The sequence below is a fragment of the Eulemur rufifrons genome, chromosome 30, assembly GCF_041146395.1.
Source record: "Eulemur rufifrons isolate Redbay chromosome 30, OSU_ERuf_1, whole genome shotgun sequence".
NCBI lineage: Eukaryota > Metazoa > Chordata > Mammalia > Primates > Lemuridae > Eulemur > Eulemur rufifrons.
In genome coordinates this window covers 109,664,232-109,680,786 of record NC_091012.1, presented here as the reverse complement: position 1 = coordinate 109,680,786, position 16,555 = coordinate 109,664,232, and the positions used below count along the sequence as shown (strand labels likewise).

The 16,555-nt window shown below is 35.9% G+C and overlaps 1 protein-coding gene across 1 annotated transcript in view; it reads right to left on the bottom strand.

Annotated features, from left to right (window-relative positions):
- MED14 (mediator complex subunit 14) overlaps positions 1–16,555 on the bottom strand; it is a 78,999-nt gene that overhangs the window by 41,802 nt on the left and 20,642 nt on the right. Inside the window, exons 9-13 of the mRNA XM_069464511.1 lie at positions 16,268–16,418; positions 15,274–15,385; positions 7,718–7,843; positions 5,755–5,833; positions 1,598–1,757 (exon numbers count right to left, since the gene is read on the bottom strand). Coding sequence (XP_069320612.1) covers positions 1,598–1,757; positions 5,755–5,833; positions 7,718–7,843; positions 15,274–15,385; positions 16,268–16,418 — 628 coding nt within the window. The remainder of the gene's footprint in view (positions 1–1,597; positions 1,758–5,754; positions 5,834–7,717; positions 7,844–15,273; positions 15,386–16,267; positions 16,419–16,555) is intronic.

Below are 16,555 nucleotides of genomic sequence, written 5' to 3'. Positions count from 1 at the left end.
TTGGTTGTTTATTGATGCCAAATAAGGTCAGAAAATAATAAATTATAACCATTTTAATTTTATTTTGTATGTGGCTAAGTATAAGAGATCTTTGTATGCTCACAGTTTTTTGGTTATAATGTATATATTCTGCATTATCATTTCACATGTAGACCAAGCAAACTGAGAACTGAAACAATAGCCTTTGGTGGTGTACCAAATCTAGTGCCATAGCTGATGTTTTAAAATTCACTCCCATTACCTTCAACCAACAATCCTGAATTAAAATTTTTTAAGTATCTTAGATTCTTTTTTTTTTTTTTTTTGAGACAGAGTCTCACTCTGTTGCCCAGGCTAGAGTGAGTGCCGTGGCGTCAGCCTAGCTCACAGCAACCTCAAACTCCTGAGCTCAAGGGATCCTCCTGTCTCAGCCTCCCAAGTAGCTGGGACTACAGGCATGCACCACCATGCCCGGCTAATTTTTTCTATATATATTTTTTTTACTGTCTATATAATTTCTTTCTATTTTTAGTAGAGATGGGGTCTCGCTCTTGCTCAGGCTGGTCTCGAACTCCTGAGCTCAAACGATCCGCCCACCTCGGCCTCCCAGAGTGCTAGGATTACAGGCGTGAGCCACCGCGCCCGGCCAGTATCTTAGATTCTTAGCCAAAAGTATCTACTTGGTTTACACAGAAGTTTCTACAAGCAAGAAAATACATTCAGGGTGAGGTCATATTTCAAATTCTTGCAAATTTTCATCAATTCAAAGAGCTCAAAGAAACTAATTGGAAAACACCTAGAAAGAGTGAAAAGGAATAAGAAAGGACCTTACTGTACACTGAAAGATACATGCAATCAATAAAATGGAATATGCCTTCAATCAATTAAGGATGAGAAAATAAAGCTACTTCTGCCAGTCCACATTTTAAAAGCTGCATTAGGTGGGATGGGGAGGCATGGGCAATGTATATAGCCTGATCTTTTGTACCCCCTTAATGAGCTGAAAAACAAACAAAAAATAAAATAAAATAAAATAAAATAAAATAAAAAAATAAAAAAATAAAATAAAAAAGCTGCATTAGTCAAGTTAATATTCAATTGAAACCAAATGAGTTTATCTGACACCAAAACATCTTCAAAATGGACACCAAAAAAGTGTCCATTTTACTGTTTTTCCATTTCCTGAGGTTACATCACCAGTGTGATGCTTTCTTGTCTGGGGAGGAAGGGAAGCTAGCGAGAAGGGAGGCAGGAAGAGAGATAAAACATCTCCAAACCTTCATAGCAGTTGCTCTCAAATTTTTTCTTCTTACAGAAAAGATGCCTCATTCCAATCAGAAACTAGGCCTTACTACAGGAGAGATTCTAGAGTAACAGATGGGAGTATACCTTATATTCTGCAACTGAGACATGACTTTCTTTTTTTTTTCCTTCCCAGCTCTTCCATAGAAGAGACATGACTTTCCTCCCTCCCCCACCTCTATCCCCTGGGTTAAGAATCACTATATCAAAGCCAAATATTCAGTAAAATTCATTTACAAATTTAAAAATTAATGATTCACGATACTAACAGAATTACTGAACTCAATCACCTCAAACCACCCCTTTGCATACTTACGATGTAGTATTGAGGAAGGCGGGTAAGTTTAATGAACAGTTTATTCTTAGAAAGGTTTCCAATAGGATGAGTTGAGTAATTGGAAAGCTGCAATGTTTCACTGCTTATTGTAGGCAGATGTTTTATAGATTGTTTGCAACGTTGTTGTCCAAGCCAAAACCTGAATTAAAAAAAATAATCCACATAAAATTACAGACTTTTCTGATTAACTGTGTGCTACTGATTTATAAAGACCACTAAAAAAAAAGTTAATTGAAATTTAACTGAACTACTAAAAGGACACATGACCATAATGATGAACCATTTCTCAATACTTTTATATTGGACTGTTAGTTCTAGTTTAAACTGCAACATGAATGATTCTGATTAGTTATAAGGTAAAATTAACTATAAGGCCAAGGCATTATATTAGTTTATTATATGGAATGACAAATTTACTATGGTTTAAAGACAGCACAAACTAATTTTAACATTTTTTATAACTGCTGTCCCCACCCCCCAGGCCTTGGCCCAGATCCGGTCCATGTCCTATCAGGAAAATGGGGCCAGGCATCACCACCTCCCCCATCCCCCATCATGGAAAAATTGTCTTCCATGAAACTGGTCCCTGGTGCCAAAAAGGTTGGGGACCGCTGCTTTATAAAATGCCATGTGTTCATAAAACAATGTAAGTATAAAAGTACCTTATTTTTCTGGCATCACTGGAATAGCCCCAGTTTTTATGGTTTTTCTGGTATCACTGGAATAGCCCCAGTTTTTATATTGTGTATATGTAAAGTATCTAATATACCTAGCAGGTGCTAGTAAGTATTAATGAACTTCTTTCCCTCCTCCTTTTCAGGTAAGCTGCCAGATTTCACTTTGATGCTTTTATTACAGTAAAAAGCAATCAAATAAATCTTTTATTTGACTTTACTTGATTATCTATTCTTGGGGCTAGGATGCCATATAATAAAATATGTAAAAAACGGATAAAATGTCTGGTTCACAAACTCACTGAAGCACAATGAAATAACTACAGAAAATAAGAATTTTCACAGCAACATAACAATGCCACATCATCCAAGCTCATGATCAGAAGACTTGTCTTGATGAATAGGGTATTGACCAGTTAAGGTGCTGTTGCATTTGTGTGGGGAGCTGCATGTGATACAAACTGTATACAAGAAACACGTAGTAAAGCCATGTTATAATATATGACATTTTAAGGGTCGTTTGTCAACTGTTACCCAAAAGTGTATACAATCTGGAAACCAATCTTTTCATTGAAAGAAAAATTTAACTACCACTTTATAGGATCAAATGCTGGAACCTGGCTACTGATGAAGGAATGAAGATAAATTTTGAAAATGTACCATAACTAGCGTCATTCTAGATAAAAGTTAACTGCTTTCAAATTTTTACTTCAATTCTCATCAATATACCCTTGTGAGAGTATCTCTACTATGTATGTTATTAAAAGAAAAACAGCAACGGTTAAGATATATATTAGCTCTCATGATTAGCATTATCATTATTCCAACCCAGACAAGTTACAAGCAAGAAACAAGCTCATTTGTCACATTAAAAATTCTAAACATTGACCCAGGCGTGGTAGCTCACGCCTGTAATCCTAGCACTTTGGGAGGCCGAGGCAGGAAGACTACTGAGGCCAGGAGTTTGAGACCAGCCTGAGCAATATAGTAAGACCCTGTCTCTACAAAAAAGAAAAGGAAAAATTAGCCAGGCATGGTGGCGTGTGCCTGCAGTCCCAGCCACCTGGGAGGCTGAGGCAGGAGGATCACTTGAAATACCCGGGACTTTGAGAGGCTGCAGTGAACTATGATGGCGCCACTACATTTCAACTGGGGTGACAGAGCAAGACCCTGTCTCTAAAAAATAAAAATTTCACTCTTGACTTTTTGTTTTGTATGATTCTGTGGAACAAAAAAAATATTGAGTCTAAAATAAATGATTTTCTGTATTAATTGCCTATATGTACACTTTCAATGAAGAATGTGCAGTTTCTATAACTTTCTTTTTTCCTATGTTTGTTCTGATTATATTTATTAAAGTATAATTTTACATCTGTTGATTTTGATAAAAAACATCAGGGCTTATATTTTGTACATGTTCTTTCATTTCTTTTTTCTAGAATTTGTTTTTATTGCATATTATTTTAAAAAGTAATCACATGAATAGATGCTCAATACCATTAGTCATTAGGGAAGTATAAATTAAAATTGCAATGAAATACCTCTTCACACTCATTAGGATGTCTATATTCAAAGACAGTAACAAGTGCTGGCAAGAAAGTAGAGAAATGGAAACCCTCACACATTGCTGATGGGATTGTAAAAAGCACAGCCACCATGAAAAACAGTTTAGCAGCTTCTTTAAAAAGTTAACAAATTTACTGTATGTATGCCCCAGCAATTCCACTCCTTACATGTCTACCCAAGAGAAATGAAAACATTAATTCCACACACAGACTTGCACATGAATGTTCATAATAGCATTATGCATAATAACCAAAATGTGAAAACAACCCAAACGTTCATCAACTGATGAATGGATGAACAATAAGTGGTATATCCATACAGTGGAATATTATTCAGCCATAAAAAGAAATGAAGTACCTATACATGCTACAATATGGATGAACCTTGAAAACATTATGCAAAGTGAAACAAGTCAGTCACAAAGACCACATATTTTATGATTCCACTTATATGAAATGTCCAGAAAAGGCAAATTTACAGAAACAGAAAATAGATTCATAGTTGTCTGGAGCTGGGAATGGTTCTTAATGATAAATGGACATCTCTTTAGGGTGATGGAAATGTTCTAAATCTGGATTGCGGTGATGGTTGCAAAAAAATTTACTATAAATCATTGAATTGTACACTTAAAATGCATGGACTATATGGTATGTAAATTATATCTCAAGGTAGTTTGAAAAAAATAATGTCCCATGATAGATTAGTAATAAAGTTGGTCATTCACCGTATACCATTTGAGAAGGACTATTGATAAGTGACAATTACAGGACTTTTCTTATAAATAAATTGTTTAAGTACAGACACACATTTTGATAAGTTAAAGGCTTTTGGGACTTAGCTTTCTGGTTTTAGTTCCTATTTCTGATAGCTGGAATTACCAGATAAACAACTTCAAGTTATGCAAGATGTGAATTATAAAGCATGACACAGGTATTTAAACCTTCCTTGTTTAACCAAAATGCACAAAAATGATGCTAAAACACTAAAAATTTTAGAAATTGTTATCTAGATTAATGACTATTTTTTCCTCAGATAAACTAAATAGCTCCTCCAAAAAAAGGTTCATATATTATCTATCTACTGACATTAAAAATCTTGCCTGTTAATGAAAAATTTACTTGATTATATTGAATTCTTCAAATATTTATAAAACCAAAATTGGCAAAAGGAGAATGAGGAGGCAAAAAGATTACAAAAACAATGGATCCCACTAAATAGTCTTTTAAAAAATGTTTTGGTCTTCTAGTCTTCCCCCTTCTCCCATTTCCATTTGCCAGTTTTGGTTTTAATCTCTAAAATTTATTTTTATCCTTGGAACTTTTATTTATTAATTTTAAAAGAGAATCTGTTAGAGTTGCCATAAGGGTACCTTTGTGTACCAGGGTGGTAATGAAACCCCATACAATTATTTCTAGCTCCGTTTTCAATTTTATTTAGTTTAACAGTGTGAAGCATTCAAAGGATTTTGAGACAAACTGAATAACAGTATTAGAGAAGCAGAAATGACTGTTCTGAAAATGTCAGCTGGTAGATTCGTACCATGAAGATTATCCTGGATAAGAACAAATAAGACTCTATTACATAAAACACTTGGTATAATAAAATTCATTGTGTTAGCGATTTTGAAAAGTGCTTGTACAGAAGAAAATGTGGCAAGGATGAAAGTTGAGTGTTATGCCCTTCACACCTATATTTGTTCTAGAGGGGAATTTGATATGAGGCACCGCCATCTTGGATCTATTCCAAGAGAATTTAGATTCTAAGGTACCAAAAGGCACTCAAGTTTCATGTCATAACCCTAAAGGACATTGACTGATCAAGAATAATGATAGAAAAGAAATATATCCTGTCCAAATAAGTTTCCAGTTTTAATTTGAGCTAAATAAATAAGCTTACTTAAGTTGCTGAATCCAGGGAATGATCCGTTTCATATCATCATTCACAGACTTCTCCATGTCATCCAGAGTGGCTTGGTCTACAAAATAAAGCACTTCATTAAGTAATTGCTTGCATGAGAAATGTATCTTTATCTAGGTAGCCTAAAACTTAAATGAAAATTATTATTTTAGGCAGAAAATCACATTATTTTTGAGTCAGAGAAAAACTTAATTAAATGCACCATTAGATATAAACCAACCTAATTTGTTTTCCCTCTTTAACATTTAGGGAGAGCTATAGATAAGACAACTAATTAATAGCAAATGTACACTGGCAGAAAGAACAAGTAACAAACACATGAATTAAGTCTTTGCCTATATTTATTTCCCCAAACTTTTAGTCTAGTTAATTAGTATTTTTAAATTTTAAGTATCTAAAACTCCTAATATTACTAGACTTAGAACCTCAAAAATTATAAAACCTAAAAAACTCCACTTTGTTTATTTACTAAACACAAATGGTCTCTGGCATATGCAAGAGCTATTGGCTGAAGATTGGCTTGCTGATTATGTTTCTTTTAGAATTTTTAATGACACCAGAAAGTACTAATAAATAGAATATTCACCAAAAAAGCGAGATACAAAATGATTCCAACTAATGAAAAAAATGTATAGAAAAAATAAGAAGAATTTCACTCTTAAGGAGTGAACTGTGTCTCCCCAAAATTCATATGTTGGAAGTCCTAACCCCCAATATGATAGTAATTTGGAGAAGGGGCCTTTGGGAGGTAATTAGTTTAGATGAGGTCATGAGGGTAGGGCCTTTAGGATTAGTAGCCTTATAATGGACACCAGAGAGCTTGCTCTCCCACCCATGTTAAGACACAGTGAGAAGGTGACTATCTACAAGCCAGGAAGAGGGCCCTCACCAGAAACCAACCATGCTGGTACCTTGATCTTGAATTCCTAATCTCCAGAACTATGAGAAAATAAACTTCTGTTATTTAAGCCACTCGTCTATGGTATTTGGTTACGGCAGCTTGAGCCGCTAAGACAAGCATACATCCCTAAAAGACTATTTTCTGCTGCTTTTCTCCTTATTATGTGTTCACATTTTTATTTGCATATGTACTATGTTAATAATCAGAAAAACAGTCAAAGGAAAAAGTTTTAAAAAACAACAATTGCCTTGTTGGTTTGAAATCATAGTTAAAAGAATTCACAAATGTGCCATTTAGCCATCATAAATGTGATGTCATTCAAAGGAGTGAATCTAGTTTTCCATGAACAGCCCATAGGAAAATAGCCATACAATATAACCAGGAAATCCTTTATTTTCAATTTGCCTAGCTTAATATTAATTTCAAATGGCAAATGTGCTAATATATTCAAGAACGCTGTTCCAATAGCAATATAAAAAGACTAAGTTCCTAGTATTTCATCATTTCGGAACACCAACTCAGTAACAGAACAAGTTAGAAATCAAACTTTAATTTCTATTGTGTTTAAGCCAGAAAAAAATTCTTTCCTCTAGGACTCTGTACCCCAAGCCATCTTAGATGTTTCTACTGTCATAAAGATGTTCTTTAGCCATAAAGGACATTAGAATCCCTTGTAGTCATTTCCATATCATCCAACTATTAGTGGTAAAATAGATATTGAGCTACTAGATAGATAAGTTAACCTAAAAAACCAACCATCAGCATTACTGCTTCTACATAAGAAAAACATGAATGCATTTTATATCGGGAAGTTTAACTTCTGGTACAAGAAAATCCAAAGTAGAGTCAAAATAGGGCCCAAGAAACTGCCATCAGCCAGAGTTATTATTTCCATACCTACTTTTAATACTACATACATCACCCCCTCTAATACCTAATGGCAGAAAATTTTTATTTGAAAAAATAAAACATTTGAAAATATTTGGCTTTTGTTAAAAATATTTTTCTTATATTGAGTGATTATATCATTTAGTAACTTACCAAGTCCATAAAGCATCAATTGGAACATTCCAGAATGCAGATCTACAAAAATGTGCAGACACTCCGAATTACCACAGGGCTCCAAGATGGGAACAACAAGAGCTGGAAGTGCTGTCTCTATAGAAGCTGAATAGTTAAGAATTAAAAATTACTTTTCTATCTAAATATTTCCCAGAAAAATTATTTCTTAGTAAGTATAAACAAACCAACTATTGGAGGATCCTGAATGTTAGAGGAAAAATATGATTTTGTAAAATTTGGAACACTACTATTATGTCAATTAGTAGCTCAAAAGGAAGAATGTAATTTTCAACTTGACTTGAAACAAACATACCTGTCTCATATTCTACAGCAAAAAAAAATCCAAGATTCCTTAAGATGGGTTAAAATAGCTAGTGAAAATTCAACCCCATCAGTGAGCTGAGTTCTAGTTTTACTTTCATTTGGTAGTTACTAATAAGTTAATTTTTAAGGATTTTCTTTTTGATATAATGGGAAGAAAATTATTTGGTAAACAACAAATTTCATGTATGGCCTAATGATTTTCAATGCCATTCTTCATAAAAAGAGATTTTCTGGTGGTTAGGGCCTGAGTGCTTAAAGAAACACTTGAAAACTATTAAATATTATTGGTTATATAGGGAAAAAATTTTTTTCAAGTCATTTGTGTACCTCATTTTCCAGTCACAGATAAAATAAGAACGTAGGCAATTGCTAAACACAAATCCCCAAAGCTGACAATATACTTGATCTAAAGTTTCATAGTATTTCCACCAGGCCCAATTAACTTTTCCCTTAATCCCACAAGTTGGTATAAAAAAAATCCAGTAAACGAGCAAAGCATTGAAAACACATTAAGTGCTGATCAGATTGAGAGGTTGTAAAAGGAATATCTTCTTCTTATTACCAAGTTCCTCTAAAGCTACAGCACAGACAAAAAAAGGTAGACGGGGGTGGGGGAAGCAGAGAGTGCTGATGCAGGTCTTCTACCAGGCGTGACTTCTCTGTGCTACTTTGTCAAACAAGGACCACAAAAACCTTCCCCTCCATGCCACAGGTCATTCAGAGGAAGAAATGACAAGTTTGTGAAGGTGCTTTATAAAGCAAAGTGCTCAATGAATGTACATATCTGTATTCCTTTATGAATCAAAGAAACAAACCAAAACCTCTTAGGACTCTGCAATAATTCAAATGGGTGACATTACCCTTGGTACTGTCTACACAAACAAATTATCATACAAATTAGTAAAGTGAAAGATTGCAGGAGACATATTTAATTAGACAAAAATAAATTGCTTTCAAGTACAGGTGAAGTATCCTAAATCTGAAAATCCAAAATCCAAAACTTTTTGAGTGCTCACATGACATTCAAAGGCTCATTAGAGCACTTTGGGTTTTGGATTTTCAGATTTGGGATGCTCAACCAGTAAGTTTAAGTGCAAATATTCCAAAACCCAAAACACTTCTGGTACTAGGCATTTCGGATAAGGGATACTCAACCTGTATATCTAATACATATTTGTATACAAATGTTTAACATGCAGGCATAGCAGAACTCTTCACCTGAAAAAACAAAAAGGGTACAGGCCGGGCGCGGTGGCTCACGCCTGTAATCCTAGCACTCTGGGAGGCCGAGGCGGGTGGATTGCTCCAGGTCAGGAGTTCAAGACCAGCCTGAGCAAGAGCGAGACTCCATCTCTACTAAAAATAGAAAGACATTATATGGACAACTAAAAATCTATATAGAAAAAATTAGCCGGACATAGTGGCACATGCCTGTAGTCCCAGCTACTCGGGAGGCTGAGGCAGTAGGATCGCTTAAGCCGAGGAGTCTGAGGTTGCTGTGAGCTAAGCTGACGCCACGGCACTCACTCTAGCCTGGGCAACAAAGTGAGACTCTGTCTCAACACACACACACACAAAAAAAAGGGTACAAATAGGAAAGTTCTTTTGTAATATTTTATAATTCAGACCAGTGTTACAAATTAGTCCAAATCAGTGATGTTTTGCTGAACTTACTATGTTAGTATGATAAAAAGTTACTACAGATTTGAAACAGTGTTGTTGATTTTTTAAAACATTTTGATACTGTTATGATTCCTAATGGGGTAGGAACATATTCATTAAAGCAACACCATTTCTAAAGTGTAGCAAGGAAGTAAAACTAGCTCTGGGAATTGGAATACCATAATAATTATAATTTCAATCTAATTATCAAAATTGAGAATTCTTAGAAAAATAGGGCATCAGAGAATACAGAGAACATAGTCCAAAAGATACAAAATAATTTGATGTATACCAATAAACGTATTTTATGACCATCAACATCTATAGTTTTCTTTACAGAAAATAAAATATACAAGGCCCTAAAGCATTTAATGGCAATGGCTTTTAAAGTATCCAAAAATGGGAAAACCTACAAAGAAAATAAAGGAAGGGGAATTAAAGGCAGTACAAAATGACAGGACTTGCTGCTTTTTCCTCCAGCAAGAATATATACATATCTCCTCTTTTATTTCTCCCTAACATTTATTGAAGACAAGATGAGGAATGGACCAATAGCCAGCAATATAAAGTATAAAGACTAAAGAGAAACAACGAAGCCCAATTAGGAATGGCAGTGTGTGGTTCACAGCTTACAAACTGATCATGATGCCCTGATTACTGGCGCTGACAGGTCAAATACAACACAAGAGAGCAACACCCTGGCTTTAGAAAATAAAATAAAAATAAAAAAGATAGCCGGGCGCAGTGGCTCATGACACCTGTAATCCTAGTACTCTAGGAGGCTGAGGTGGGAGGATTGCTCAGGAGCTCCAGACCAGCCTGAGCAAGAGCAAGTCCCCTTCTCTACAAAAAATAGAAAAACTTGGCTGGGCGTCATGATGTGTGCCTGTAGTCTCAGCTACTCGGGAGGCTGAAGCAGGAGGATCACTTGAGCCCAAGAGTTTGAGGTTGCAGTGAGCTATGATGATGCCACTGCACTCTACCCGGGGCAACAGAGCAAGACTACGTCTCAAAGAAAAGGAACTGCTGCAAACTGGGCCATATCTCAAGTTACTTTTAGTGCCCTGCACTGCCTTTTTGAACCGCTCTCCAAAGTTCTGCCTCCTCTCCCTAAGCCATTCGCACCCCTACAAAACCACACACTGCCACCTGGGCTATCCAAAACCTGCAGTCTTGTGCATTCCCCTAGCCCTCCCTTGAAGTGCTCCATTCTCTGAGCTACTCATTTCCTCAGGTTATTCCAGTTAGGAGTTGGAAGAAAAGCCAGCTGATTAAAGGTGGTTGCACTAAGGCTGAGGTCCCCAACCCCAAGGCCTCAGACCGGTATTGGTACAGTAGCAGTCCATGGTACTGGTCCTTGGCCTGTTAAGAACATGGCCACACAGCGGGAGGTGAGTAGCAGGTGAGTGAGCCAGCAAGCTTCATCTGTACTTATAGCAGCTCCCCATTGCCCACATCACCACCTGAGCTCTGCCTCCTGTCAGATCAGTCATTGTCTCCCATCACCCCCTGATGGGACCATCTAGTTGCAGGAAAACAAGCTACGGGCTCCCACTGATTCTGCATTATGGTGAGTTGTATAATTCTTTCATTATATATTACAATGTAATAATAATAGAAATAAAGTGCACAATAAATGTAATGCGCTTAAATCATCCCAAAACCATCCCCTCCCCATCATGCAAAAACCATCTTCCATGAAACCAGTCCCTGGTGCCAAAGAGGTTGGGGACTGCTGCACTAAGGGATTCCAAAAACAAACTATAGTTCTTGCTCCCAGTAAAGAAACTTACTAAATAAAGCACGCTTTCCCATCACAAAAGGGATCAAGACTATATAAAGAGTATAAATGCATGAACATTAATTTAAAAGACAAGTTAAAGTACATGCCCTAAAATGGCGGGTCAGCAGACCCTTTCCTTTAGCAGTCCTCATTTCCAGAACTGTCCTGATTAAAGCAGGACTAGGGGAACCAATCACACATGCAAGCTTCTCCACCCTCCTCAAATCATAGTCCCTGAGGCACCTTTCTCTAACACCTAGGATTCTACAAACACCTAAGGCTTGAAAACCACTGCTGTAGCATACTCCTACTAGAGTTAGAGATCAAGGAAGAGCCTGGACTAATGTCCTCAAATTACAGATGAGGAGAATGGGGCCCTAAAAATGACTTTGTTCAAGAGCATGAAGCTGAATTCAGATCTTCTGACTACCCAGGCAGTGACATCTCTACAAAATGTTGCTAAAGAGAAATCTTCAGAACTCAGATTACTGGTGCATGAAGCCATTCCTATGAAAACATGCTCAGAGTTTATTTTTCGAAGTAATTTAAGTATTCCCTGAGCAATCATACCGAGTTTTTTTTTTCTTACTAAGCCTTGTTTACAGATAATACTAAAATAAACCAGAGCCTATCAAAAGATCACAAATTCCTATTTTCTGGAACCACAACAAATGAAATTTTAGAATTTTACTATTTAGAAAAATTAGAAACAAGAAAAACTACAAAAAATTAAGATTGCAAAATGCTTAACATCTTCTTTCAAAACAAGAGGGGATTTTTTTTTTTTTAAAGAAACAGGGTCTTATTGTGTTGCCCAGGCTGGACTAGAACACCTGGGCTCAAGGGATCCTCCCACCTCAGCCTCCCAAGTAGCCAGGAAAAATGGGAATTTCAACAAGGGTGACAATACAATTAAATAGGGGAAAAAAGTCCTCAACAAACGTTACCAGGAAAACTGCATATCCTCCTACAAAAGAATGCAGTTCTACCTCACACCATACACAAACATTAACTCAAAATGAATCGTGGATCTAAATGTAAGAGCTAAATGTAAAACTCTCAAAAGAAAACACAGGAGTATATCTTCATAACCTCAGGTTTAGGAAATGGATTCCTAGGTATGATACCAAATGCATAATCGAAAAAAGAAAAAACAGATAAATTAGACATCCTCAAAATTAAAACTCTTCTGCACTGCAAACAATACCATAAAGAAAAGACAACCCATGGAATAGGAGAAAATTCTAGCAAATCATGATGTATTAAAATGGATTTATATCCAGAATAGACAAAGAACTCTTACAACTCAACAACAAAAAGATAAATAATCCAATTATAAAGATAGGCAAAAGATCTGGATAGACATTTCTACAAAGAAGATATATAGGCCGGGTGCGGTGGCTCACGCCTGTAATCCTAGCACTCTGGGAGGCCGAGGTGGGTGGATCATTTGAGCTCAGGAGTTCGAGACCAGCCTGAGCAAGAGCGAGACCCCATCTCTACTAAAAATAGAAAGAAATTATATGGACAGCTAAAAATATATATAGAAAAAATTAGCCGGGCATGGTGGTGCATGCCTGTAGTCCCAGCTACTCGGGAGGCTGAGACAGGAGGATTGCTTGAGCCCAGGAGTTTGAGGTTGCTGTGAGCTAGGCTGACGCCACGGCACTCACTCTAGCCTGGGCAACAGAGTGAGACTCTGTCTCAAAAAAAAAAAAAAAAAAAAGAAGATATATAAAAAGATGCTCAATAATCATTAGGGAAATCTGAGTCAAAACCACAATAAGATATTACTTCATACCCAATAGGATGGCTAGAACAAAAAGACAGACTATAACAAGTGTTGGTGAGGATGTGGAGAAAATGGAACCCTTCCACACTGCTGATGGGATTGTAAAGTGGTGTGAAACATGTCAAAAGTTTAAACGAAGAGTTACCACATGACCTAGCCATCACACTCCTAGGTATACATTCAAGAGAAATGAAAACATATGTCTACACAAAAACCTGGACACCAATGTTCACAGTAGCATTATCCATAATAGCCAAAAAGGGAAAACAACCCCAATGTCCATCAATGATGAATGGATAAACAAAATGTGGTATATCCATACAATGTATTATTTGACAATAAAAATGAAGTATTGAAACATGCTATAACATGAATGCACCTCAAAAACAGTATGTTAAAAACACTATGCAAAAGACCACACATTATATGATTCCATTTATAGGAAATATCCAAATAGGCAAATCTACAGAGACAGAAAATAGATTAGTGATTGCCAGGAGTGGGGTAGGGTACAGTGGGGGTATGTGTGTGTGTGAGAGAAAGACAGATAGAGAAAAGGGGGAGTGGCTACTGCTAATGGGTGCAAGGTTTCTTTCTGGAATGATTAAAATGTTCTAAAATTAGATTGTGGTGATGGTTGCACAACTCTTTGAATATACTAAAAACCACTGAATGAGTTAATTGTATGTGAATTCTCAATAAAGCTGTTAAGAAAAAAAGAACAAAGAAGGGGGTAGTGGCCTTTCTAACCCCAATGAGTGTTTCAATTATACTTTCTGATCATAATTTTTAGGTCTGTATTCAACATCTTGGAGGGATTAAGAGGGGAGAAGAGTAGTCTGCTGAAGCTCATAATTAATTAAGTGCTGATGAATCTAACGTTAAACCTTGATGAGGGTAGTAGACATGTCCCACCCCAAGAAAGATTTAACCAATACATTCACCAGATTTCTGGCACATCCTTTCTTTCTTTTTTAGGCTCATATTCACATTTTTGTTAAATTAAGCTGTCCCTCTCCTTAAGACTCTAAAAATATAAACTAATGCTTTGGCTTGTCTTAGACCCTTTTTCACCTCTAATCGTTCACTTTCCTTGAATGAATATGTATTCTAAATACAAATTTATTTTTCTTTCTGTCTTTTCTTCAAGCAGAATTTTTATCTACTTTGTCAAAGTGGTTTTAAACCAGGCTTACTAGTACACACCTAAGAAGCTGCTCTTTTAAGTATAATGGATTGAGCTGGCCTCTGTGATGATGAAAGGCAGTACCTTTACTACTAGCACTATTAAGACTTCCTACTTACAAGGCACTTGACTTACATCATCTCACTTAATTAAAGACTACGCACTTTGGGCACAAGGTAATCATGGCCCAAAACAATTGAGGGCAGGGAGAGTGAATGTGCTTATTATGATGTTGTGAAACTATATTCCCAGAATGAAAGAGTTTACTTTCTCAAAGATTTTGACTGTCCCTCAAAACTATGAATATACTTACTAGTGATTAAACTGGGAAGACTTTTCACTATGTGTGTTTATCTGCATTAATTTTGATCCCTGGTAATGTATTAACAATTCAAAAAATTTTTTAAAAAGGGGTTAAATTCTGCTTCAAAGAGGTATATTTTATAAATACATTATAAGTATTTGCAATACTGCTTTATCATTTGAAGAAAAACTAAAAGAAGATTCATATTAAAATGTTAAAATGGCTTCCATTTCATAGAAAAAAAGTTTTATAAAGAGACAATAGGCTAATATTTAAAAAATGAGGCCAAGCTGAATAAGTAAGAAGAAAATAAGGAGAAAATCAGAACAAGTTTGGTCGATCACAAGTTAAAATGCAGAAATACGCAGCTTCCACAACAAAAGCAGTGTATCAGGAAAAAGGTCATATTGAGAAAGATTCTTCATAAAATAAAAATGTATAGTCAACAAAAGAAAAACAGAAATGTCAACTTAAAAGTACCTACAGTTTTCATTGGCATTGAAGCCTCTAAGAATGGCCTTCAGTTCCTGGAGCTTCTGATGAGCTCTTGCATGGACACTATCAATCAGGAGTTTCTCTATTGATAAGTGGTCAATCTGCATAAATAAAAAGAACAGAATCATATGTATAAGCATTTTTTTAAAGCCTGAGAATAAATTACTGTGCTTTAAGATATTTCCTTTTAGAATCACATTGATTAAGTGTTAACTGTCAAAACAAAGCAAACTCAGATAAAGTTAAAAATCAACTTATATGGTATTGAGTTAAAAATTAACTTATATGGGCCGGGCGCGGTGGCTCACGCCTGTAATCCTAGCACTCTGGGAGGCCGAGGCGGGTGGATCGCTCAAGGTCAGGAGTTCGAGACCAGCCTGAGCAAGAGCGAGACCCCGTCTCTACTAAAAATAGAAAAAAATTATATGGACAACTAAAAAATATATATATAGAAAAATTAGCCGGGCATAGTGGCGCATGCCTGTGGTCCCAGCTACTCGGGAGGCTGAGGCAGGAGGATCGCTTGAGCCCAGGAGTTTGAGGTTGCTGTGAGCTAGGCTGACGCCACGGCACTCACTCTAGCCTGGGCAACAAAGCGAGACTCTGTCTCAAAAAAAAAAAAAAAAAAAAAAATTAACTTATATGGTATTGGTAGCTTAAAAACTATAGCTAACATTTTGATGAGTATAGATGAAGATACTATATACATCAGTTATCATAACGCTAAAATGCCAGACCTTAAAAATAAAATGGTGATCTGATCTAAATTATAAAATTTAAAAGATCATAAAAATTACACATTATAGTGTCAGATATTTAAAAAACCCCAACAAATGAAGTATAATGTTCACTTAAAATAAGTTTCATAAAGGGTTTTAGGAATAATAAGGTATTTTAAAGAATCTGTGCTAAAATTTTAAGTATAAATGGTAAATTATATTTATTTAATCAAACCAACATTAAAATATATTGATATCTTTTACCTTCATGGCTCTTTCTACTAATTTGGAATCAGAAGCTGGCAAAGGAGGATCATGAAAAATCTGTAAAGGCTTAGAAACATCATTCTCATCAATTTTAATTGTAACTTTGTGAACAGATGCTGTTCCTGTTTTTCTCCCAAGAACCTGTTGACTGAAGAGAAAAAAAGAAATATTAAGAATTTTTTTCAACACAGCCTGCTAACTTTTAGAATAAAATACAGACAATCTACTGTGCACTTTAGTCAGAGGCTAGAATATGGCAGGCCCTCAATGTTTGTAGTGGGAATA